This window comes from Phaethon aethereus (assembly GCF_964289735.1).
Source record: "Phaethon aethereus genome assembly, chromosome: 1".
Taxonomy (NCBI): domain Eukaryota; kingdom Metazoa; phylum Chordata; class Aves; order Phaethontiformes; family Phaethontidae; genus Phaethon; species Phaethon aethereus.
The window spans coordinates 205,113,827-205,140,687 of record NC_138575.1 but is presented as its reverse complement, the minus strand read 5'-3'; the positions used below and the strand labels follow the sequence as shown (position 1 = coordinate 205,140,687).

At 40.8% G+C, this 26,861-nt stretch overlaps 1 protein-coding gene across 1 annotated transcript in view; it reads right to left on the bottom strand.

Moving 5' to 3' along the window:
- Window positions 1–26,861, bottom strand: part of GUCY1A2 (guanylate cyclase 1 soluble subunit alpha 2) — a gene marked incomplete at its 5' end in the record, with an annotated part of 158,983 nt that overhangs the window by 130,727 nt on the left and 1,395 nt on the right. The window contains 2 exons of the mRNA XM_082011315.1: window positions 9,228–9,349; window positions 12,654–12,715. Of these exons, the coding sequence (XP_081867441.1) occupies window positions 9,228–9,349; window positions 12,654–12,715 (184 nt within the window). The remainder of the gene's footprint in view (window positions 1–9,227; window positions 9,350–12,653; window positions 12,716–26,861) is intronic.

The following is a 26,861-nucleotide window of genomic DNA, read 5'->3' as shown; positions in this document are numbered from 1 at the left end:
CCTGCTTGTTAAAAAAATTCCCAGAACTCATTGTCTCTATAGTGCATAATCTACTGCATTTGGAGATTTCCACAGGCTAATTATTATCTTTAAAAATTACTTTTGGTCTGATTTCCAATTCCAACTTATTCACTATTTCCTTTACTTTTTCTTTTATTTTGAGAAAAGACAAATAAAATCTTCAGAATAATCTTCTTTAAAACCTTCAGGTTATACATCTGCATAAACAGCCTAATCTTTTCAAACTCATCTCACATTAAATTCTTTCTCTGCATCTTCATTTTGTTTTCATTTTTATTTTGCAGTGCAATCATTCAAATTGAAGATGGCACTGAAAATGTGAATGAATTTGTGTTCATCAAAATCTTGCTATTCATTTCTGAAAAGCTGGCATTTCCATTCTTTCTTCCTCACTATGGACCTCTAATTAAAAAAAAAAAAGAAAAGAAAGAACATTTTTCTATTTCTATTCCAGAATTTTTCTATTTCTATTCCAGAAAAAAAAATATATTTGAGATCTGTATGCATGCCCAGCACTTCCAAATGCAGAGGCCACTACGCTCCCGTATCGCCTCATGCATGACCCCGACAACCATAGATAGGTCTTCCTAACGGGCACTAGCTTGCAATCGGTAAGAGGAAAAAGTCTTCCTTAGTTTCACCAAGACACTGGACTAAACAGTAGGGATACAAAATAAACCAAAATTCATCCCAACACTCTCTGCTGTTGCCCAAGTGAAGTCATTTGTTATTTTGAGCTTTTGTTATTTACCAACCTGCTACTAATATACTGAATGAAATTCTAAAAATTCATCAGTCTCACAATTTGTTTTCCTCTTGGAAAGTGATCTACTGTGTCTCTACCACTTAATCCACTTCAAGAGGACAAATCATATGTCTTAACTCTACTAAGTTTCTTCCTTAGTAGGTTCTTTTTGTTGCTTTTTCTTACAATGCAATTTTTATTCTAGCCTATACTGGAGAGAAATTAAATATGCACATTGTAGAAGGAAATTGAGGCAAAGCAACCATAGAATGAAAATATTGCTATGAGCCTCCACTACAAAGCACTTAGGGATCTATGACAAAAGTACTACATAAGGTCTATTATTATCCTTTGAAAATGTGTCTCAAAGACGTTTAGAGAAGAGATCCTATACTTATGAGCCAGATCCAAAATTACCAAAGTGTTTAAGCATAGGCTCGAAGTACAAATTAAGTATTTCATTGAACTGGAGCAGAAATAGGTGATTTCATCCTGTAATAACATGCTAGTAAAAGGTCTTTCTTCATTTTCTTTTCAGCAGTTCCTGTAAACTGCAAAACCACTACAAAACGTCAAGGAACTAATACAGTATTCCTGAGTATTTTGTACATTATTAAGCAGAGAAATTAAACAGGAATCTGTTCCCATAAAGAAAATCACACATCATAGGCTCTTCAGAAACAAACAGAAGATGAATGATGTGATAAAAACATGAAAGTAATCCCTTAACTCGCAGAGCATGCAGAAGCAGTTACAAGCCATCCAGTTCCTCCTTAAAGTAAATCATGGCGACAACGGTTGCAGACTGGCCAGCATGTGATTCCTTTGGCATAGAAAAATACCTTTTTTTCTCAGATACCCATAAAGAATCTGTAAATGTCAAACATTAAGGAGATGGGACAATACAATATGCAATTCCAGAACTCATACTGTGGATGGAAGCAGAATTTGCCACCTTCAATTATAGCAAATATCTCTTAAATGTTTCTGGATTATCAGATTTTTAGCATGAATAAGATCTTCTCCTTAAGCAGCCTTTTGGACAGAAAGCCAGGTGGCAGTTCAGAATTCCAAAGCATAATTTAAGATGGTAGGGAAAGCAACATTTATTCTCTCAGTAAAAAAGGTTTTAATGTGTATAGGCTAATGCTGAAGGTACATTAGATGACTCATTTGGCTCGTAAGTGAGCCTAGTACCAGTATCTAATTACTGTATAAAGGGCTTTGATCTTACTTCATTACAATGGTGAATATATATCATATATTCCTGATAGTATTTTTATATTACCCTTTTTAGTGGTTTTTATATAAATACAATAACATTTTATGCTTTTACATGTGGTTTTGACACAACTGTAAAATTTGTACTACACTTCTCTTACAGTGCTATACAGGGCCTGCATACCTTTCAAGATTTCATAAAATAAAAATGAGAATTATTGTTAAAAAGAATTTCTCACACTTCTTCACCTATAATACTTGTTTTATCCAATTTTAATGAGGTGTTTTCTTTCCTTGTTAAAGTGAGGGTGTCCTCCCACAAATGATGCTTAGAAATATCAACGTAATTACTGCCTCTTGGTGAGGACCTGATCACCTGTGCTCAGCATACGAGTAAAAGATTCTGCTCCAGCTGAGATATTAAGAACAGGCAATGTTCTTTTTTTTTTCCCTCCTCCCATATAGCACTTCCAGTAGCAGCCAAATCTGCAGGCAAAGCCAAGCTGTCTGAAGCAAGACTTACCATTATTTTATATCCCCCATCATATCTTGGAAATCTCACTTCTTAGATTTGCACAGAGTTTATAAAATGAAAACTGCAATCTCTAGTTTGGTGAGTCCTAAAAATGAGGCAGATACAGGTTGTTTCATGTTAGCTCTACAGATCAAACATCAATAAGAACAGAGCTTTTTTATTCGCTTTTGCATTAAAATAAGCATATATGTTTTTGGATTGACATAGGGAGAACAACTTCACTTCTTGGAAAGAAGAAAATTGTAACGAAATCTAAAAACTCTTCCCATGAACTGCAAAATCATCTCTCATAATTCCTCACATATATAAATGGCTCAATTCAGCTGACTAAACAGAGAAAACTAATGCTACTTGTGTCTTCATAAGGCATCCAAAACATCTACAAAAGAACTCACAGATAGCTACATCTGCCAGGATATGGGACTTAGGGGAGACCTCTACATTTTCAAGGGTTTGATAGAGGCCACATAAGATACACCACAGCACCTAAAATAATGGCAAATACCTATATTCAGTCAATGAATCATGGCCAGAACGACTTCTACTTTATAAAACAGACTTATACAAGAATTAATTGTACACCATAACTTCAAACTGCTCACTATCTACTGGTAGTTCACCAGCTTTCTAACAATAAATAGCTGTGATTTGAGAAGAGTGGGATGTCCAAGGCCATTTTGTATAAACATTTGTCCTTTCCTAATTTAGATGTATTCATTTCAATTTTGAAATCACATGAATTATGTGATTTTTGTTTAGATTACTTTTGTATTGCCAGTGTGCTGTAATATCTGCTAAATAATAGGAATCCTCTGTGTACAGCTTAGACCTCCCCAGGATAGAGTTCCAAATATTATTAAAATCCATCACCAGTCCTCTGGGCCATGTAACAGTTTCTTTTACGCCATTTGTAAACCAACAACTTTAATTATAAATCAGGCTGTGTTTCCTGAATTAGTTGCATCGTAATGACTATCTGCAGTTATTAGCTCAAAGGAAAAGGAAAGTGATAGCAATTCATGTACTTTCAATATATAAGCATTCACAGTTCTCAGACATCTGCTGAGCCGTCAGTGTGCCAAACCGTTGTCCATCGTTTCCTATTACATCACCCGGTCTGACCTCACGGTAGGCTAAGATCTGTCCTGGCATCTCCTTTTCAATATATTTCCTGCCTCTTCCAACGTAGTATTTCTCAGCAGTAATGTGCTGTTATTATTTAATAGTTACCAGAATGATCCCAAATTTACTCCTTTTTACAGAATATGGGTAAGAGGTGAGATTTTCTTAGTATCATAAAGGAAACACAGATTTTCAACTTTGACAAATGTACAGAGAACAAATTACTTTTATAGAATTATGCCCTTTGCACTAAATGAAGGAACAGCCCCCAAGATATATTTAGACATGAAGTGATTTGCTTTATATAAAGCAGCCTACAGCACCTAGCTTCTTCGGTGGTGACAAGCAAATGTCACCCAGAGCAGGATCCCTCTAAACCCCTACACCAACGATGGAGTCCACCTCCTCCTCAATGTCTTGGGGAGGCTGAATCCAGAAGCATGATTTATCTCCCTGACAGAACAGGGCTCTGGGCTGGGATTCCACATAATGCTGGGGGATTCGGGAATCCTCGCCACTGTCCTCCTCCAGATGGAAGATGCTCAGAAAGATATTAACTTAGAAATGACAGAGAAGTCCTCACACCACTCTCAGAGCCAAAATCAAGAGAACAAGCATTATTACTAACATGTAAGTTAAGAGGACTAACAGGAAAAATCCCTGCAATACATTTAAGTCCACATGCAGAGCTGGCTTAGCAGCCGTTGATGTACGCTGTGCATGTTTCAAGGAAAATGAGGTAGTTGAAGCAAGATTTTAGGAGCCAAATTTTTATAACAGATGAAAAAGAGTTCTGTTGCATAAATTAATTTATTGAATAAAAAAAATGGAAAAGAATGTTTTTCTGTATCTTCAGCAGTAGAAAGTCAGATAGGTGCAATCATGTCTCCAGGCCTCCTCATCGAAAGAACTATCTGATGCAAGCACATTTGTAACTTCAGGCTTTGCACCCAAGATGTTGCAAGCGTTATTTCGGCAGTGTATATCGCATGGTGCTGCAGTACATGTAATTTAGATATTGTAGTCTAATATACAAATAGGCTTTCAAAGACAACATTTCTTCCATGTCATTAAAGATGGGGTATGAACACCTACTTCCGTTTTGCAAATTTGGCATAGCACAGTTTTTATAGGTATTTATGGATTTAAGTTACTTTTCATCAGTTTTATCAAAGTTATGACAGATTACAGAGTTCCTCAGCAAGATGCAAAGAGGCTCCAAAGGAAATACTGGTGACATTTAAAGGACAACCGGTAACTCCCTTCATGAAACTCCCTTTCTTTTTTTTTGTGAAGGATTGAAATAAGAGTGAAAAGCAGTTCATGTTCACAAAGGCTACATTAGTTCCGTGCAGTGTTTGAAAAGAGTGTTTGGAGGACATGAGATGAAGGCTGTAAAATTTTGATCTAGTTTGTGCATTTGGGATGTGTGAAACTTCATGTGATATTTTAGAAGTACACAGTGGGGTTGAAAAATTAAAACTGGGCATTTCTCTATTGCTTCATAAAGCTCAGTAGCACAGACCTGCTGGGAATATCTGCCCAAAAGATAAGCAGGAGACAGGTCATGAAGGAATATGTCCCAAAATAAACTAATTACAGTAGGAATTACAGACTATCAATTAAAAATTGTTTTCATCCTTGTTGCCAAAGTTTTAATTTGGAAGTACCTGGAATTCTTACGCTTTATTCTGACTAGCTGCACTTAAGTCAAAATGGCCACTCTAATCTTACTTGAAATCAAATTATTTTAAATCATGGGGACAAAAGCAGTCCCAAACAAAATTTGGCTGTCATTGCTCAACATGCTGAATGTACAAAAGGTATGAAAATGTCTTTGTATTGAGAAGATTAAAATATGAACAGCACTGACATATGGTTTAATGGACTTAAAAAAAAAGTGATCTCCATTATATAGATGGGAAATTGAGGCACAGAAAGAATAAAAACTTGTCCAAGGTCAAACAAGAAATCTCTTCAGATACAATCTCTCTCTCTAACATATCTCAGCATAAATTCATAGTCAACTAATAAAGAAATGTGGTAGTCATCCACATAACATACTTCATCATAGAAATCTTTTTCTTATCATTATTTCCAAAATAAATTCAAACTAATACCACCAACGTGCTCTGAACACTGCTTAGCTAGCCACCTAAAAGCATTATCCATGTCAAGAGGATAAAACACACCAGTGCTTACTCTTTGAAAAACTTCATTTCCAGCTAGGAACTTTATAAAGGCTCCCTTTAGAAGTTAGGATTACTGTTCTCTTTTTCCTAACCTCCAATATATTGTCACTTGTTTGTCCTTTGGGTGATATGCTTCTGAAGGACACTGTAAAAGTGTGCACGCACCAATTAAAGCAGGATCCGTCATAAAGCTGTCTGGACTTTGTTGAAAAGGATAAAAAGTTACATTAAATATTCCAACCTCAGAAGCTGTCACTGCAAAGGAAAGCTGTGCCATTGATCTGGTATCAGACATGGTTTACAGCATGTGAGCATGATGGACGTGGCTCCCTTAATTACAGTGGATTAAAGCAGGAAGAGCTCTACTGATGTCTAGACTTGTAACAGGAGCAACTCGGCGAGATGAGGAGAATCAAGTCCTTCCACTGCAGGAAAATGGTGTCACATCGTAGTGATGACTTGACGGGGGAAAACTCCAGAATTCATACATGATAAATCAGGTGCATCGAGCTGAGCGTACAGCTTGCAGTCAGCACTTCGCTGTGAGCAGTGTAAGCACCAGGACCACGGTGTGAAGCATCTGTTCACAGTCTTCCAAGCTTACTAATGATCTCAGCATTTGCTGTCTTCTGATGAATAAGCAATGCCAAATTACTATTTTAGAGGCAGTCAGAGGGCCAGAAGAGGTGAATCATGTTGGCATTATCTAAGGTAAGACAGCAGGAAGTTGCTTTCAAGCACCTTTAAGAAAACACTTCCTTCCAGCCCTAGACAGCAAGTCCCTGTTACCGGCCATATAAATAAAGAGAGCTAGCTTTGGTTCAACGGTTCCTCTAGCCTCCATCACAGTCAGATTCATTCTTGTCTCCTGTCTCAGCAATGCCAATTGCTCTAGGTACACACCACAGTGGTTACATCCTTCTTGCATAGAAGCAGCTCTCACTAATCCTTATTCAACCAGAAAAATAACTGTGTATGTGAGAATTAATTACACAGCCTCCATTAATTATTTACCTGTTGTGATAGGCACTGCAATTAAAATTAAGAAGCTGGTTTTACTTCTCATTCCCTTATGTTCCTGCCTCAGGTAAGGAGAAGGAAAGAAGTACTGCTTTTAAATTACGTTAGCGTTTCCTTACATTAAATTTATCTTTTTTTGCTATGAATTCAAATTCATTCTTTAAATGGTAAGCTCTTCCCAGAGTAAGTGTCTGCAAACTTATTTTCAGCAAAGTCCATTTTAATCATCCCCCAAGACAGTAATGTCTAGATGTTACCCCTACACTGCGATCCCAACAGTCCGATCTGCCCCTGACACACGTGCGCTGTGAGGATACCACTGAAAAAACAGGCTGCACATTACTCGTCCATGCTAAGAGACCAGGACTAACATATTGATTTAAAAGCACTCTAAAGATTAAAAAGTATTCATAACTATTTCTTAGAATAATTTGTGTCATCGTGAAATAAGTACTGAATGTCTAATTTTTTTTATAATACTGATACGCACCTGATAACATGAAAAGTCATTACTTTGCATGAGTCCTGCCTTATCACTCATAGCTAGCATTCAATTATTTAATAATGCAAATTAAAAAAAGGTAACTAATACTGGATATATTTACAATTTCATTTGTTCTAAATTCTCTCCATGACCCAAACATGCAAAGTGCTAAGTACCATTTTTTCTCAGGAATTTCAGCAGCAGTTAAAGGCACTCAGAACCTCCCTGACAGTGCCTAGCATCTTGCAGAATAAGGCATCTGACACCAAAAAAAAGCATTTTGATTGTCAGGGAAATGCAATCATCTCTCAACTAGAACATGTTAGCTGTTTCACAGAGCGTACCAGGTCTGTTTAACAGTTTGAGATAGAAAAGACAGACATGTAATCCATATACCTCCAGAATGATTTTAAGTCAGCAGGATACAATGGCCCAGATACCAATGTAGGCAGAATATCACCTTACTATATTCCCCTGGCATGGAAGGTAAATCACATCTTTAATTATCATACAAGGTCAGATTTCATTGTTGTGCCTCCTGTTGAAGAAAGTCTCTCTAAATGCATAATCACATAAAAATGTCACAGGTTTATGCTGTATATTACTAGCTCAAAGGAAACTTATGAACCAGAATGCCATCTTTTGTGCCTTCCACCCCAACTCCAGCAGCCTACTGAGACCTCCAATGGAAGAGCAAAGAGGGTTTCTACATTACAAAAAAATACAGCCCCAAGTGTTGTGAGTGCTGTAGAAAAGTTCAGAAAAAAAAAGCTCAGTACTCAACTAGCAAAAATGTCATTGTGGTATCAACAGCTCCTTCTTGTTAGCTGGGCCAGAATCAGAGAGGCTTTCAAACTGGGACAGACCCCATGAGTTGCCTGGGTCACTTGCCTGGGTCAGGCCAGGTCACTCATGGCTTTACCCAGTTGGGGTTAAAAACCTCCAAGGCCAGAGACTGCAGACAGGTGGCCTCTCTGGGCTACCTGTGCCTCTGGCTGATGGTCCCCATGGGGAAAAATACCCAGTCTGTTTCAACTTATGCCTGCTATCTCTTGCCTTCCCACCCTGCACCACTGTAAAGAGCCCAGCTCCCTGTCCTTGAGGATGTCCCCATAGGCACTGAGGGCTGCTGCTAGGTCCTCTTGAAACCATTTCTGCTCCAAGCTGAACGAGCCCAGCTCCCCCAGCCTCTCCTCACAGGGCAGGTGCTCCAGCCCCCACCATTTTGGTGGTCTAAACTGAACTCCCTCCGGTTTATTGACTTCTTTACAGTTTTGGGATCCCAACACTGGATTCAGTAATCCAGATGTGGTTTAACAAGTACTGAGTAGAGGGGAATAATGAGTCCCTTCGATCTGTATCTCTACCCCTGTTCATACAGCCCAGGCTGCCACCAGCCACCTTTGCTGCCAGGACTTGCCGCTGGCCCATGTCCCGTCTGCTGCCCACCAGGACCCCCAGGGCTTTTCCTGCAGAAAAATAACTGCAACAGCTCTCCATTTGCAAACTCCAAGAAAGCAGCAGATGGCAAATGACAACATTTGTCCTAGCATTTGTTTCTGAGAGTTAGTATTCAATTATTTAAAAATGCAAATTTTTAAAAAAATGGTAACTATTTGGACTCAAACGCTTTGAGACTTCTCTAATCACTGACATCAACCTGGATATCACACAATACACCTCCACCGACTCCACTGAAAAATGAGTCTGGATTGTCTAAAAGACACAAAACATGTACAAAAGGAGACAAATGTAATAACAGTGCACTGCCTACATCTGAAATTTCCTTCACTGTAGCAAAAATTCCTTGGTTCATTGTTGGTATTAAGATGGTCAGTAAACTACCCTTCCAACTAAAGGAAACAATTCCCTTGAAAAAATACATACCAAGAACATTAGCTGTACACTGGAGAATTCCTGAAACATCTTCAGTTTCTTCATTGCCAGAGCAGTCCGTATAGGAGCATCTGTTTGATATATTGTGAAAGTTCTTCTCCGCATCCCTGTAACTACAGTAAAAAAAGTAAAAAAGTTATATCATCTCCTCATACAAATGCAAGGTCGACAAATGTCTTTCAGAAGTGGCAGTAAAGGATGCCTTTAGCCTCCCTTGCCTCTTCCTTCTTCTCCCCTCTATCATCCCCTTTCCATCTGGGCATTATCACATGAGACAACACCGCATTAGCAGCTTGGGTATCTCAGGTACTATACTACAGTCTGGAATATTATCTGTAATGATAATGAAGACATAAGAAAAAAATAGTACCAAAGGGATGAGGGAACGGTATCAGACATATCTGCCTTACATGTCATTCCCACTGGGGCGTTGTCTATAACAAAGTTGTACAGTAAACTCCAAGCAAGATGTTTATGAGGCAATGGTAAGTATCTAATAAGAATGATAAATCTTCTACATCACATTACATTAGCACTGCAAGTATAAAACCCAGCTTTCTCTGGGGGTTATCTTCAGAAAGATCTCAGCAGAAAGAGGGATGTCAAGCTGCAACTCACTATGCTATCAAGAATAAAGTTTGTGCTATAGCCTGTTAAAGAAAAATTAAAAAGAATCACACCACTGATGAAAGACACAGAGCTATGCTCCCACCAGCAAGAAAGCGGCTACCACCTAAATTATTCTATTTGATTTAGCTTTGCTGGATTGTTTTTCCTTAATTCAACAGAAACAGAAGAGAAGCTCAAACTACGTTTAAAACAAAGCTTTATGCAGGTGATAATGAGGACAGAAGAGGGAATACAAGTGAAGAAAATATTGCAGCAGAGTGATAATGCACTTGGCGAAATATACAGTTCATTTAGTTCAATGCACAGAGAAAAGCTTTTCTAATGAGTATTTTATTAACAGTTTTGTTATGCTTTCATGCTTTCTTTATAGTTCATAAACCACGAAGGGCAGTTTTAAGGCTTGGACTCTTCACCTGGTTAATGTCTGCAAAATCTCAGCACCCGGGTTGCCAGCGCCTCTGGAAGGGGACTAGAAAGGACTCAGAGCTGCACCTCAGGCTACCCCCCAACAGGGAAACTGCTTCTCCACGTGGGGTAAAGCACATTGGGAAGAGCAGGCTCATATTAGACAAGGAAAAGCCGGTGGTAAGGGCCGCTGGTGTGCTCCACAGTGAGCTGCATGCTCTGCACTGCTTTCCAGGTCTCCAGCCATGCCAGGCCACGGGCCTGGGGGGACACCACGTCCTGACCCGCTGCCCGAGCTCAGCCGCAGCCCAACGTCGTGGCCCCACGCCACCGCCACACCTGGAGGCCAGGCCTCTTCAACCAGCGTCACCAACTCCACAGCCCCTCCTCATCTCTGATCGTGACCGGGACAGGAGATTTAATCAACATTTATGTCGTACCAGGTGTCGACAGCCAGGTTCTGGCAGGGTGGCTGCAGGGGACGCTGTGAGGGGAGGACAGGGCTGCCTGTGCTGGGCACAGCCACTTCCAGCCAGCTCGAACGGCCCCACCACAGGGCACAGCTGAGCCCCTCAGCCAAGCGGGTGGCACCTCTGGAAAAATGAATTTAAGAAAGGGCGAAACACCTCACGGTGGTGTGAGGGGCGAGGAAAAGAAGTGAGAGAAACAGCCCTGTGAACATCAAGGTCAGTGAAGAAGGCGGGGGAGGAGGTGGTCCAGGCACTGGAGTGGAGACTCCTTTGCAGCCCCTGGAGAAGACCATGGGGAAGCAGGTTGTCCATGGAGGACCACAGTGGAGCAGATATCCACACTGCATCCCATGGAGGTCTCCATGCCGGAGCAGGGGTATGTGCCCTGAAGGAAGCTGCAACCCACAGACAGCCCACGAAGAGCAGGGAAAAAGCATGAGGAGGAAGGAGCAGCAGAGAGGAGCTGTTATGGACTGACCACAACCTCCCTCCCCATCTCCCTGTGCCACTCGGGGTGAGAGGAGGTAGAGGAGTTTGGATTGTCTTTATCTAGACCCACAGGCTTTGTTCATTTTATTTTTCCCCCTTCTCCTGTTGAGGAGTGGAAGCAAGAGAGCAGAGCGGCTGGGTGGGGGTCTGGCAGGTGGTCAAGGTCAACCCACCACAATGTGTACCAAAAGTAAAGATCCTGGGGCAGGACAAACATAGGACACCTGCTGGAGACAGATGCTACTTTAACAAATTGATACTGATGTTCAAAAAACTGACTCAGTGTATCATAAACCACAGGAATTACAGGTTTTCAGAGTGTCCCCGTTTTAAACTTTGTCCATTAAAAGAAGTATATCTAAGCCACATGTAGCCAGGAATAAAAATCCGCATTGTTATTGCAGTGTTTCATCCTCTGCAGTCTCCTAATGTAAGACTTCAAGCAATTTTTTCGGCAACTGAAAAAACTGGCAGCCAGAAGGGTTTCTCCCGCTGCCTGCCCCGCGGCGGACATCACAACTGCTGCCGAGACTCATGTGCCCTCAGGTGCCAGCCAGACCACTGATGTTGAAGGTATCACCCACTAAGCTGTGAATTTTAACCAAACATTGAGAAACAGGCAAGGACAATTGCCTCCTGTGCATCAAGTTTCAAAACTATGTCATAAATTCTAAAAAACCCCTCAACACAGCTTGAAAAAAATTTCCCTTACATCTGTGTAATTAAATTCAGAGGACAGCATTCTTCATTTGTCATATGGCACAGCCACTTAATGGCTATAGACATGCAGCCATTTTGTTCTGACTCTGTTAGGAAAAGTTAGCTATCTGTGACAATAAAATACTTGCGCAGGTAAAGAAAATACTTTTTCAGGTAAGGAAAAGGTTGAAAGGAGATTATTTTAATCAATGGGAGAATGCCTTAAGTTGTCATGATGATAACTGCAATTTCTTCTTATTCCTCAGACATCTATTAATTTACTTAATGAAGTCTTAGGACATGGCTTTCAGCTCTGCTTCTGCAAAAAAATGCAAGTATGAACAGCGTATGTATATAACAAGCACTGATGCAGGATTTTGCAAGATTTGGACCTCAGGTCATAGCATAAATAACTTTTCCAGCATTCTCAGCCAGCTCTGTGGAAAGCAAATTGGAATAGATCTTACACTTTTAGAAAAAAAATCTCTATTCTCCTTATATAGGAAACATTGCTGTTAATGGAACAGTCGTGCTCCGATGGGATTGCATGGAAGCAGGACTAGGCGTCAGTGTATCATTGATGTCCATAGTATGTCTAGCTACTCCAGAGCATCTCTAAGAATTTGAGAGAAAAATTTAAAAGCTTGTCACACAAGGCTGTGACTTGGGAAGCATAGAGCAAAACGTTACCATGCACCTTTCACTACCTCACATTAACACTTACCCAATAACTTGATGCTCAAAATACTGCAGTGTCCTTTGAAGAGTTTGCCGAATGGTCTGAGGCTACGGAAGAATAACAAAAAAACCTGTAAGATTAGGGAGGTATAGTACAGTTTAATTAACAGATCTTTTAACACACCATTTTCCTCCAGTTTTACTCTTCCTCATCTTGTATCTCCCAGATGCCTATTGCAACAATGGATATGAAATATTTTTCATTCCTTGTTTGTTACTTCACCTTTTAAATAGGAAAGAATTTTACAATGTGACATAATTAATACTGCTTACAAGACTAGTTGTGCATAACAAAGCAGCCACATCACTATTAGCTCTGAAAAACTATCATCCACCAATTATTTCATTAATTTAAAATAATTAATTTAAAATTGTCTGCAAGAAAATGCTATTATTTTGTGATGAAAGAATCATCAAGAAAAGGCATTGAGTTTTTAAACTTTGTATGCTCCCTAGAGTGTTTTGTACTAAAGAATATTATAAAGATGCAATCTATTTTGGCTTACTTTCCTGACAAGCTATGACTGTTCAGTCATCTTTTAAATTATCAGGAAATTCAAGTTCATCAAAAGAAAATCATGACATGCTTCAAGCATTTTTATGCTATTTCATTGTAACAGGTGTTCACCAAACTACGTATTTGCATAAGTGTGTTTATTTGCATTATAATTACTACAATGTTCACCAAAATACATACGTACATATATATATTTTCCTTACTACTACTGCTGCTGAGGCTATTCTTATCATTTTTGATTAATTCATGAGACATCTTTGGGTAAATAAAGCAAATGTGAAATATGTATCTTTCTCTTTTTGAATTTTCCAAGTGACTTCGGCAAAACATCAATCTTCCAAAATTACTAGTTTGGAAATCTGAGATTTTTCATCTATTTTATCCTGGTGCCAGAGGTCAGACAAAGGTACACAACTGGGATTTATAAGCCTTCCTTCTGTATCAGAGCACACAGGGCTATTTTGATCAGACTTGCAGCAGCAGACACTCAAATTTTAGAGACATTTGGTATTTCCCTACCTTTTGGAACAGACATCTAATTGTTTTGGAAAGTAATAGTTGAAATGCCCCTTACTTAGAGGAATTTCATTCTATAACTGCCACCATCTTTGAAAGTCTCAGGTTTTGTTTACTGCTGTACAGATACAGCAGTTCAAGAGCTGACCTTTCTACCTTCTCTTGCTCCTGAGTTTCGAGAAAGAGGTATCTGTTTCGATGGTGGCAGAAATGAAAAGGCATATAGCAGGCTGCACTAGGTTTGTACAATTGTAAAAAATTCTCTTTTAATACCAAACGATAAGAACGTATCTACCTTTTTGAATCCAAATGTGTAGAAATGCAGGTTCTTAACAAGTGCATAAGGGGGCTTATAAGAAAGATGGGGACAAACATTCTAGCAGGGCCTACCGCGATAGGACACGGGGTAATGGTTTTGAACTAAAAGAGGGTAGATTCAGACTAGATACAAGGAAGTAATTTTTTGACAATGAGGGTGGTGAAGCACTGGCACAGGTTGCCTGGAGAGGTGGTAGATGCCCCATCCCTGGAAACATTCAAGGTCAGGTTGGACAGGGCTCTGAGCAACCTGGTCTAGTTGAAGATGTCCCGGCTCATTGCAGCATGGTTGGACTAAATTACCTTTAAAGTTCCCTTCCAACCGAAACTATTCTATGATTCTGTTAACAAAAATAAGCTCAAAACAAATGTAAACCCTTGAAAGAGGGGTTTTTTTGTTAATTCTGTATCAGATAATCACTTCTCTTCTTTGTGGAAGCTAAGTTTCCTGTGCTAAAAGGCATTAAAAGTTACACGTTCTCTTGCAAAACACAATGGAAGCACCATACGAATGAAACCATCACATATCAAAAAACCATCCCCTTCCCAGTGGTACAGCAGGTGCTGAAGTCCTTAGGCCTGATGGCTACAAATATATTTCATGGCACTTTCTCACAGAGTTTCAGAAGCTTTCCTGTGCTCTGCAGGCAGAAAAATCCATTCTTCACATACAGAAAAGATGCATTTTCCCACTCTAGCAACCAGGCAAAGCAAAATGGCTTTAAGCAGAGAAGTCCAGACAGCTGCCTTCTCCCATCTCCATACACCATTCCCCTCAGCCCTACCCTCTACACACAGAACACCAGGACTCTACCGGCAACTCCTCTAACATGAAATAGGGAATGGTAGAAATGTTTGATTGCTAAATTAAACCTCCCTTCTCTTTCTCCCAAAGTGTTTTTACAGCAAGCAGATGGAGGGCGGCAATGACTGGTACCACAGCAGAGAGGAAAGAAAATAGCTTTTTGCCTTCTCAGGAAGTTTTGCAGCTTATGACACCTAAGCAATCCTCCGTAGATTGCCTTTGCCCTCCTCAGGCCTGACACACATGTTACACTCCTTATCCAAGGAAAAACCTTTCTGAATACCTCAGGATTTGACCATACAAGCAACCTCCAGGTCCTGAGCTTATTTCATCAACAGACCTGCCTTCTCCTGCAGTGCTGAATGAAAAAAAATAGCACACTTACTGTTAACTCTCTGTTCTGAAAGCTAAATCATCTGCCTAGCTGTTGTCAGACAATTTTATACAGTCCCGTGAACTCATACCCCTTTTCACTGGCATCTCCTATCAAATCTTAGAAATTAAGTACAGATGAAAAATAGGATTTACGATTAAAACATTTGTCATAAGCAGAGCTCTATGTAATGTGCTCATAGCCAGTATGAAAATTGACCTGAGGAGTCACAAAGCCTTTCTTTATTTCTAAGAATTATTATGGCATGCCACTGAGCATGGTGAAAATGCCACTGTGCTCACCTCCTCAGTTTGCTGTATTTCATCACTGGTGAATGTCATTTTGCTATAAACGTAATTCTGTAACTATGGCCGTAACTAAACAAAACGGAGAGAAGAGAGATGACACCTACTTATAGCTATGTACAAGGGTAGTTTGGTGTACCACTTCCTCCACTACTGACTATGCACTGCCTATGAGAGAGAGAATGAGCAGGAAAACATTTCCACCTCTTTTCTGCATCCAGTGACAAGACTGGATGAAGGCAAAATAGCTAACCTTCTTCTAGTAGCCCTTCCAAGAAACATAGCTTCTGTCATTCCGGGAGATAAAAGATAGCCTATAACTATACACCTCTTCTACCGCAATGTACATCTATGCCATGGCAAGTACCCAGTGATGCTTATTTACTGGAGGGGTTTTAAAGCTTCATGACCACTTAAAATAGAAGATGTAATATAAATGTAAAATAGCAACTATTACCTAAAATAGTAAATTTTAACAATTCATTTTATTATAATGATTTACTACTATTTGGTCTGCATTACAAAAGGAATAGTCACTTCAGCAAACATTTCTAAAGGCAACTCAAAGTAAGACATGCCAGTATTGCTATTGTTAACTGTAAATTAATCCAAGAACAGTTATACCAGACCATATCTAAATCCATCTGAGATGATGAAATATAAGATAGAAGGGACCACTGAAGGTATTTAGACTGATCTCTTGCATGGCAGAGGCCACAGGATTTCCCTGAATTAATTCTGAATCCAGACATCAGGCCATGGCTAACCCTAATGTGACAGAATAAATTGTGAAAAATCATAATCACAGAACGGTATTGTAATTTGAGTTATAACTGGTTGCTTAGGTATTTCTCCAGATGATTTCTGAGTGTCTCCAAGGATGGTGATCTCACAACCTCTATGGGCAACCTGTGCCAGTGTTTGAACACCCTCATAACATTTTTTTTTTTAATACTGATTTGAAACTTCTCATTTTCTAGCTTTCTCGCCTCTCATCCTTCTGGTGTGCACCCCTGTAAAGAGTCTGGCTCCATCTTCTCTAGACAACCTGATCAGGTAGCTGTAAAACTGCAACAAGATACTCCTACAGATGTCTCCTTAAAAGCTGAACAGATGCAGCTCCCCCAGCCCCTCCTCAGATGTCATGTGCTCCATCCTTTGACCATGCTGGTAGTCCTCTGCTGGCCCCAGTATCAATCCCTGAGGGATATGTAGAGGTAACTGGTTGCTAATTTGATTTTGTGACTCTGATGGCCACCTTTTGAGCCCTAAGGCACAGTCAATATTCTGTCCACCTTATCATCCACGTAAAGCCGTCCCTATCTCGCCAGTTTGGCTCTAACAACACTCTGGGAAACCATATGAAAGACTTTCCTAAAGCCAAGGTAGACAACATCCCTTCATCCATTGAGCCAGTCATCTCATTACAGAAGTCAATTGGATTGGTCAGGCACGATTCATCCTTGGTAAAGGGCAAAACGTGTGTAAAGGGTGTTAAAGGGAATAAAGGGGTAAAATTTGGCCTGGCTGTTCCCAGTCACCATCTTGTTGTCCTTTTTTGTGCTAAGAAAAAGCTTCCAAAAGGATTTGCTCCATAACCTTCCCAAGTACTGAGGTAGGCTGATTGGTCTGTAGCTCCCTGGATCCTCCTTGTCCTTCTTGATGCTGTTCTTCCTTGTTTGTGAGCAATAGCTCCTGCAGAGCATCCCCCCTTGTCAGCTCATTGATCACCTGCATTAAAAAATTGTCTTCCGCATACTCCAAAAATCTCCTGCATGGCTTGTGCTCAGACCTATTGCCCTTCTAGTGGATTTTGGGTTGGCTGAAGTCCCCCATGAGTACCAAGGCCTGCCATTTTGAGGCTTCATCCATCTGTATAAAGGCTTCCTCTGCCTTCACTTTTTGACCACCGAGTGTGTGCAGATGTACCAACACACCACCCCTGCTCATCTGTACTCTGCTCCTGACCCTCACGCTCTGGGCTAGCTTTCTCTGTCCAAAGTCAACTGCCCACATGCTGCTGCCACCACCTCTTTGCATAGAGTACCATTCCTGCTCCTCACCTTCCCAGCCCACCATTCCTGAAGAACCTGTGTCCATCTCCTGCAGCACTCCCATCCTGAGATCCACACAAGGATGTGTGCAATCCCATGGAGGTCCAAGCTCAGTGGCAGCATGGGGATGTCTAATGCCACCTGTTTGCTCCCCATGCTGCCTGCATTTGGGCACGGGCACTTGAGATGTGCTCCCAGTCATGCTGCTTTCATGAGGTGAGCATAAGAGCCTCCTCCATCTTGTTGTTCCCCTGATACTTCTTCACTGCCCCCCGCTTCTCTTCAGAGAATGCAACCTCTTCCCCTACAAGCACAGTTTAAAGCCCTCCACATAAGGTTGTGAAGCCTGTTAGCAAAGACACACTCGCCTCATTTTGTCAGATGAATGCCATTCTTGCTCAGCAGTCCTTGCTCCTCAGAGAGTGTCCCATGCCCATGGAGACCAAAGCCCTGACAGCAACACCAGCCACACAGCCAGGGACTACCTTACTAGATGTGTCTGCTCCAACCAGAGCCTTTCCCCCTCACCAGCAGGATCGAGGAGACACCAACTGGGTACCCACACCCTTTGCCCTTGCACTCAAAGCCATGTAGTCACTCCTGATATACTGAAGGTCTCCCCTGGCCACATCATTGGTGCCCACATGGATGAGCCGCAGAGGTCATAGTCCAAGAGACAAACAAGCTTTGGCAGTCTCTTTGCTTGGCAAGCAGCAAACATCCGGAGGCAGCAAGGCACACTGGCAGATGAGTGCCTCTGTCTCCTCAGGAGAGAGTTTCTGATACCTACCACCCTCCTTTTCTTGAAGCCTCTAAGGGATGAGGCTCAGCTGGCTCTGATGCCTCATCCCAAGGAAGGTTAACTCTCCCACCTCTTCCCAGGGCATTGTACCTGCTCTGTAACTGCTGAACCACAGGTGGAAAAGGGGCCCTAGTTGTGCTGTCAGAAGTAACAAACCTCCAGCCTCCTGCATCTCAGATGTTTCCACCCTTGACCCTCAAGTGTTATCTCTATTTTTCCCTTCTTCCTTTCAACACAAGGCTCAGGTTCTTGGCTCTGCAGCATCTCTGGAAAGACCTGTCCATCCTACCTGATGCATACAGCCTGCTCACTGTCTCCTACAGCTCTTCCACCTGGCAACTCAGTGCTGCAACCAAAGCCCACCACTGTTGTGCAGCAGCGGGCAGCAATCGTGAACATGGCAGCCCTGCCAGGACAGCTGCTGCGACTCTGCCAGCCACCGCTGTTTGCAGGATCCACTCGTAGAGAAATCTGCCCTTCTTGCTAGGTCTCACCTGGCTCTCCAGTAGGGCAAAACTGGTTCAAGACCTGAAGCTAGAGGAGTAACGGCTCTTCAAAAGCGCTTCTGTGACTAACTGGAGAAAAGCTTTATGAATATATTTGTTTAAATGATCTTGAAGTACTGCAAGTTTTTTCACTCAGACAACTTCCTTTAAAAATTAATTCCAGTTTAAACATTTTGTATAATTTTTTTTCTTTTTTTGAGTTTAATTTTCCCTTCCTTTAACTGCATTGCCTCCAGTTTTGGAGACAAAGGGGAGAGGCCTTCCCCTTTAATTACATCCCTTGTTCTAAATGTCTTTCCTAAGGCAATCAAATGCAAGCTTTCCAATCTCCTTTCAGAGAACAGAGACTTTAGCCTATTCCCTAGGCATTTTCTGTTGCCTCTGAAATGCCTTTCATTTGATTGCAACAACTTCGGAAATAAACGGTAGGGCTCATCTGCCCAACTGTAGGCACCCGAAGTGATTCATTTCATCCCACAGTTGGCATCTAATACATGCCTGAGGACTCAGTCTTTAGAAATACCCATTTCTTTCTTTTGTCTAGAAAAAATGTTGAGTGACTGCTTTAGACTTAGACATCTTTTAAATGTTTAAGTAAGGACAGACAAACCCCACCCTGAGGTGACAGAACTGCACACAGTATCCTAGATGACTCAGTCTAAGTTTACATAAATGCAGTTTCAAATTCTCCAACCCATTCCTTTTGCATCCTAAGATAACCAGACAGAATTAGAGAAGAAAGGGACTGTATGGAACAGGGAGGTCCGAGCCAAGAGAGCAGCCAGGCACACAGTTTCTCCTTAACCCTAACAAGCCTTCAAAGATTTTTCCTGGTAAAGACTAAGTGGCTCCTAGCTGAGCCTCAGAAGTGCTTCAGCAGTCATGCTCTTAAAAACTTGAGTGCTTAAAATTTTAAACATGAAAGTTGAAGCGCTGAAGAACATAATAGGCTCAGCTAGAAACCACTTTGCTTCTATCAGAATGTCTTCGAGGAATTCCATCGGGTCAGGGGGTTCCTCCAGACTCTTGTGCCCTGGGGAGCTGCAAAGTCCTTCCTAGAGGAATTGGCAGTTCTGCATGCAGGAGAGGCAAGCTACTGCAGACCTCCGCCACATCAGCACTGTGATGTGGTAAGCGTTACATGCTGCAAATTTGTGGTGTTCAATCACTAACTCAGCAGATGTGTAAGACTTTAACTGCTGGCTTCACGGCTGGTGATTGCTCATTAATAAAAAACATTTATTTTTTCAGATTTTAAAGTTAATTTCAGTCAAGTTTCTGTGCATAGGTGATTACAGAACACGAGTTGGTGTACACCTCGCCCATTCAGAAGGAAATAAATGGTAAAACAGTAATTTTCACATCCAATCTCTGTTTGTTTTTTTTAATATTTACCCCATGATCAGGAAAGCAGTGGAAAACTGTTCTTTCCCTGTCCTTCTGGTCAGCAAAATATTGATGTTAAAAAGGCCATAAACAAAGAATCAAGGCTCCAATTGAAGACATTTATCAACATTCACAATTGCCAGCAGTGGGGACATAAGCATTGAAATTGCTGCAACTAGGGAAAAGCAGAACTGAAAAAGAAAAGGAAGGCTCCTTTTGGCATCATTATTGATGATGCAGAAAGGAGGAAGGCTCCCTAACAGGTCCTTGCAGGTCCTGCACAGCCAGGAGCCCTCCCCATCCCCTCCCAATAGCTGAAGAATGAAATGAAAGGGCACAGACAGAAATCAGAAATGGAGAAGCAGAGCCCAACCATAAGCAACCACTTGAAAATTAAATCAACAAAAAAAAATCTTTCGGGGTTTTAATAGTGCTCTTGATAATATAATCAGGAAAAAAAAAACTATTCTCTAGCTTCTGAACCTTTAGGGTGCACTAATTTTCTTTCTCTGAAACTGTACAAGCTAAAAATGTTGGGGGTTTTTCCTTCATGAAATCCAGCTTCCTGATTCCTGAAGTTTGTGCTTTAGATAAAAGCACCAACTGCTTGCCGACGTCCATGAGTAGCACCAGATTTGGTACCAAGAGAGGAAGATGCAGAATCCAGAGGAGGGCACTGGTTGAGGATTCAGAGCAGGACGACTGACAGCTGGAGGCAAAACAAGCTGCCCTACAACAGCCCATGATGATCTGGATGGGACCAGAGCTCAGTACCACCTGGTACCTAAACCTGAGACCATTCTGCTCCCCGATTCATGCAAACCGGGTACTCTTCACAGACAAATATTTGTGCACCTCAGAGAATGTACCTTAATTTAATAAGTAAGATTGAGACTAAGAATTTTACCCCATACTATTCCATGGCAATAATAATGCAAACATTCTGAAGAAATAAAACAGACCTAAATTATAATCAGAAATTATAACTCCTGTGTCCCCAGCTGCCTTTCAGCTAGAAGAATCACAGACATTACAGATGGAAATTGCCTATTAGAACACCTAGTCTAACTCCTTGACAGTGAAGGATAAATATCTCCGGGTGCTAACCATTATAATACCGGCTGGGATCACTTTGTTCATCTTTGAATTTCAGCCATGTCTGGAATGGAGAGAAGATCTGTTCTGTGCTGCAGAAAGAATGTATGCAGTAGGTGAGAATATAATAGATGATCTACTGCTAATGCTACCTGTTCATCTTTTCATGCAACTCACATCTACTACATAAAATCATCGGTGCTACTCCAGCAGACAGATAGGAAATGAAAGGCTTTTCACGTCGGTCCTTTTCAAGGAATTTCTTCTGCTGGGGTAGAAAGAACCCAATTTCCTCGGTATAACCAGACCTAATTTCATATGCAAAGCTGCAAAGATGCTTATCCCTTTGAGACCTATAGACAAACCACAGATTTTTTTTTTTTTGTCTTCATTTTGAAACTTAAGTTTGAGAGTTAGCAAGCAGACACATCTAGAAAGAATTTGGATATGAGATGGAAGAATTTCTTTTACTCAAAGCATTTTATAACAGCCTTTAACATTAGCACAAGAGGTAGAAGCAATGAGAGGGCTTTTCTCTGTGTTGACATTATAAGCTTCGTCAGGAGTACATTGGACTGCTATGAAGTGGTAACCACCTCTGCTCAAGTAGTTGCAAATGAAGGACATTCACCCTCATTTTGAGGTAGCCATGACCGCACACTGCTACTTAGGGGCATGTATTGATGATCATAACGTTCCCCTCTACTTTGCAATGTCTTTCTCTATTATTTGGACACTTTGGCAAGGGAAGAGGCAGAGAAGTGCAAAGCAACCGAGATCAATTTTGTGGCGTTAACACCGGCGCTGCCAGGCGCTGGTTTGTCGGCCAGTCCTTCAGCTCTGCCCGTGGGCAGGCCTGTTCCCCACCAGGGACACGCTCTCTGCTTCCAGGCAGCAAAGGTGCCGGCAACGTATGAATGTTTCCAAGACATGGGTTTTTTTCATCTGTAGTCAAGATTTCAGCCTGGAATTACGCAGACATTAAGAAAGCAACTATTACTATGATCAGTCTAAGCACTAGAATGTCAAATACTCAAACTCACCCTAAATAAAATTTCATCAAGGTCAATACAATGCTGCAGGCCCTCAGGTGCAGCTAAACTGTTTGGTTTTTTTTAATATTTTATCTGCTGAGGCTGAAGTTCTGTTGCACGAGATGTTAAACTACTGAACAAAACAAACAAGAAAAACCCACCATGATGCTCGTTTTCCAGAATGTTCCTGTTTAAGACACCACCACTCTGTTCCACACTAAGAAAGAGCAGATCGACTGGCTACAGACTGCTCGTGTGACCTCGTGTATAAATGGCTTTTCTCTCTGTTAAGTTGAAAGATACTGGGCAAAAGTCTGACTTCATTATACTTTAAAAAAACTAATCCTGTTTGCCCGTTGGAATTAGAAATTAGGAGTTTCTCATGGGATGTGCCTTTCTTCACCATTTTCATGCTTTTTTCCTTCACACCCTCATTCCTGAGAAGGACGTTGCTCACGTAAAGCTCATCCAGCCTGGGCTATTAAGTGAATAAGCTCATCACACTTTTGATATGGATATCACTTGACATCATTACCTTACTTCATTCAGAAAGACAGACAAAAGTTATTCCTACAACAGTAGAGCTTAGCTATACCTGATGGGTTAATGTGAGTCATAAGGAGCTCAGAATACTTGTGCAAAATGTTTTCAAAATCTCATGTAAAAATCAATTTCTTACTTCTCCTGCTAGTGGCAAGAATTTGTTATTGCTCCTAAAAAGAGTAGTTATTCCTTGAGAGCAAGCTGTAGAGGTTTATGATGGAGCCAAGGTTCGATTTGAGCTGCTATATTGCGACTTCTCCGCCAAAACCCCACCTCCCCTCACTGGAGGATTCACTTGCAATTAAGTAATTTGAAGTTACAGCAGTTCTGTGACATAAGTAATAGCCTACACATTAGCCTAAAACGACTGTCTTTACATTCATTTTTCTCCAGCTGTCAGGAAAAAGGATGTATTCAAAAGGACAATTCTTACATTCCAACTATTTGGCGGCAGCCAGTAGCAGCTTCCTGACTTAAATAGGAAAAAAATGTTCTTACTTTAATGTGTCTTCAACTGGGCCTTTAAAGAATAGCAGGAATAATTCTGACTGAACAGAAAAGTATATCAGAAGCGATTTTCACTTAATAATGTTTATAGTTCAAGAGATGCGTTACATAGGCCATTCAGAAAATAAAATCAAACAGAAATGTAAGTCAGTTCAATGCTGCGTCATGCTGTTATTCTCTTTCCAGAAAGATCAGCACAGCGCTTGGGGGTACACGGTCTCCTCTGAATGTATGCCCAGTCACTCTCAGCTCCTTTAGGGTAGTCCGTGCCTCTCAGATGGGAGCCGAATATGTGACTTTTCAAATCAGTGACAATTTTTTTTGTTCTGATTTTGATTCTATTTTCATCCTGGTATTGGAGACAAGTCAAGATAGAACTGGAGCAAATGTGAAAATTGCTGCAAGGAACTGGAATTCAGTAATATACTAAATGGCATTTCTAAAGAATAAAACTGTGTCCACTGATGCCAGGATATCATTCCCATATAACACAGCTCTTAAAGGCAGAAAAATTTATGTTGATAATGAATAGCATATAGTAACATAATCTCTAATTATAATTAATCAAAATTTATGTCGTGGGTGTAAAATTCATCCTTTATAAAATGGAACATAACAGCAGAGCTGGAATCAAAAGAAAAATATATCATTAAATTTGCTTGTGATGTACATATTGCAGTCGATTTCTTAAAAACAAGGTCATAAATCAATGCCCCTACTAGGTTCCCAGCATTTTATTATTTATCTCCAAAAAACTGAACCCAGCCCAGTGAGAAGGGCACCTGTTTGTTTTGACAGCAAGCTGGATCTAGCTCCAAATTTCTCTGATAGAGCATGTAACCAAAGCAGGGTGCACCGGGCAGGGAGGCAGAGCAGCGGCCGTAAGCATGGAGCACCGTTGGCCATGATCTCATGAGCTCAAGGAGTCCCAACAGCCGAGTGTGTGCAATGCCCAGAGTTTATCGTATTGAGCCACTAAGCTTGGTTCCATAAAACACCATCTTCACACTCAGGTGCTGAGCGCAACCCTGGCTGGGCATGGCTCCCCTGAGGGCTGCGGCGCCTGGCTGTGCCCGTCTGCTGGGAGACCCTCAACCCTCCTGCTGTCAGTGCTCCTGCTTACTCAGCAAAATGGTACTTCGGGGGGCAAGTGGGCAGCAACTCGATGTGATGTTTGGTGTATACACGGTTAGTTTGTTGAGTGCAGCTGTGACAAAAAGCTGCTTCTCTTCTTGCATGGCTTCCCTGACTTTCCCCAGCACACCCTACTCACAGGTCACTGCGGCAGGGTACCTGTGGAGGTCTGCGCATCCTCCTCATCACCTCATACTTTTCCCCAAAATATGCAGCTGTTTTGGTGGGAGGTGAAGCCTATCATTGTCCTAGTTCTGGCTATTAAAAAAGAGAGGGTTTGGGGTGACCAAGTTCCAGATGAACCATGTCCATCCTTCAAATATCCAGGCACGTAGGGAAATGTTTGCAAACCCACAGAAACATAAAATGACCCTGTGATGATTGAGGATCAGGCCCCTATATCCTCTAGTATAACAACCGCAGGAAAAACCTCTAAAAATGTATTTAAGGGAAAAGTTGGAAAATCATGTGTGCCGGAAAGTGCTAGAAGCTGTTCTCTGGAAGTAAGCAGAAGGGCTTGGATTAAATGCTGCAACACAGCAAGGTTCACTTTTTTCCCCACAGTTCTACAAAAAGTAATATATGTGGAAACTCACACTTAGCTAAACTTGAGACCAAGATTACAAGTGATACAAAGTGCAATAACTTCTTTTCGCTATATTTTAGTATAAGATATCTCAACTACTTCATGACTGCATTTTACTCTACAGAATCTCTTTCCACTGACAGCACAGTTGTACTACCTCATGAATACATTGCACGGGAGATACTAATATTTTCATACACATTTTTGCGCTACCGCTCATAAGACCTATCCTGCTTGCAGAGCCTTCTTGCTGCTCTGCTCCATGGACAGAGCTCTTGCTGAGCTCCTTCACCCCTTGGATGCTCCTTTTGAGGGTCTCCACATCCCCAGAGCAGCTCTCCGTAGCCCCTGCTACTGCCACACTGAAACAACATCACCCCAGAAGTCTCTCCGCATGCCGCAGTAGTATTAAATACACAGAATTTTTCCTCAGTGAAAACACAAAAAAATATTTTACTCAGTATTTCAATCCTAGTCATCACCGAAGAAAAGCACAAGATTAAGGCTAAGTATAAACATCAGGAACCTGTAGCATCCTTCAACTTTGAAAGTGTCTGAAAACACTGGGATGGGGACAAATCGCTGCTGCATTCATGTTGGAAAAGAAAACATTAAGCCATTGCAGGAAATGTATATAGTATATACATTCACACACACTCGTATGTACATAAAAATATGTTTATATACTTAACAGAGATCCATATCTATAATGTCATGGAATGAAGATATATCTACATCTATAGTAAAAGTATTAAAGCTTTTTGTCCAGAAAGAACATATGTCAATGCACCCTTCAGACTTGCCTTTTAATTTTACAGACAATAGAAATAAGTCCCATTTGACACTAATTTTATAGTAGTATCTTTTTCTACTTTAATTAAAAGTTATTCATGATTTATGTTAGCAGATGTGCAAAAATAATCAAAGTGTTAGACTTATGGTAACTTGACTTGTTGCAAGAAGTATCACAGAATGGATTCTCACTAAGAAAAGAATGCACCAAAATAACAATGCACCTGCACTGTGATTTTTCAGAGTGAAAAATGAAAAGACAGGGGACCTGACTCTTTTCTTATACCATGATTGTATAGACTTTTTAGACTTATTCACATTAATTTATGCTGAAATGTGTAAGATGGGAGTGAAGCACCAGTTATGATGCCAAGATAAAAATGGAGATTTTAAGCAATATGTATCACATATCAAAATTTTAAAAACCCACAGTTTTTCAGCAATAAGGGTTGCTATAATTATCTCCCAAGGAAGCCACGGAAGCTGTTGTTTTGGACATCAAAACGAGGTTGGACGAAATTTTTGCGTTCTTGAATTAAATTTCTCTGAGAGCAGGAACAAAAGAGGACTATAAGATCTATCAAAGTTTTCCTCGTCTCTTAATTCAAAGAATGTGCTTACTTTAAAAAAAATATTCAATAATTCACCAAAGCTGTAAAACTACAATTGTCTTTTATAGCAAGTCAATACAGGAGGTAACAGTCAAAGCTGGGAAAATACAAATACTAAGGTTATCTAAAAATACTGCACTGAGCTACTTCTGAATACTTCAAATATTTTGGGTAACACATGCTCCAATTATACCGTTGTATTATTATCAAATTAAATAGCTTTTTTTTTTCTGTACTGAAACAAGACAAGTCACCTGGGATATCATCTATTAATATCAGCATTACAAGACCAGATTCCCAGTGGAGAGGG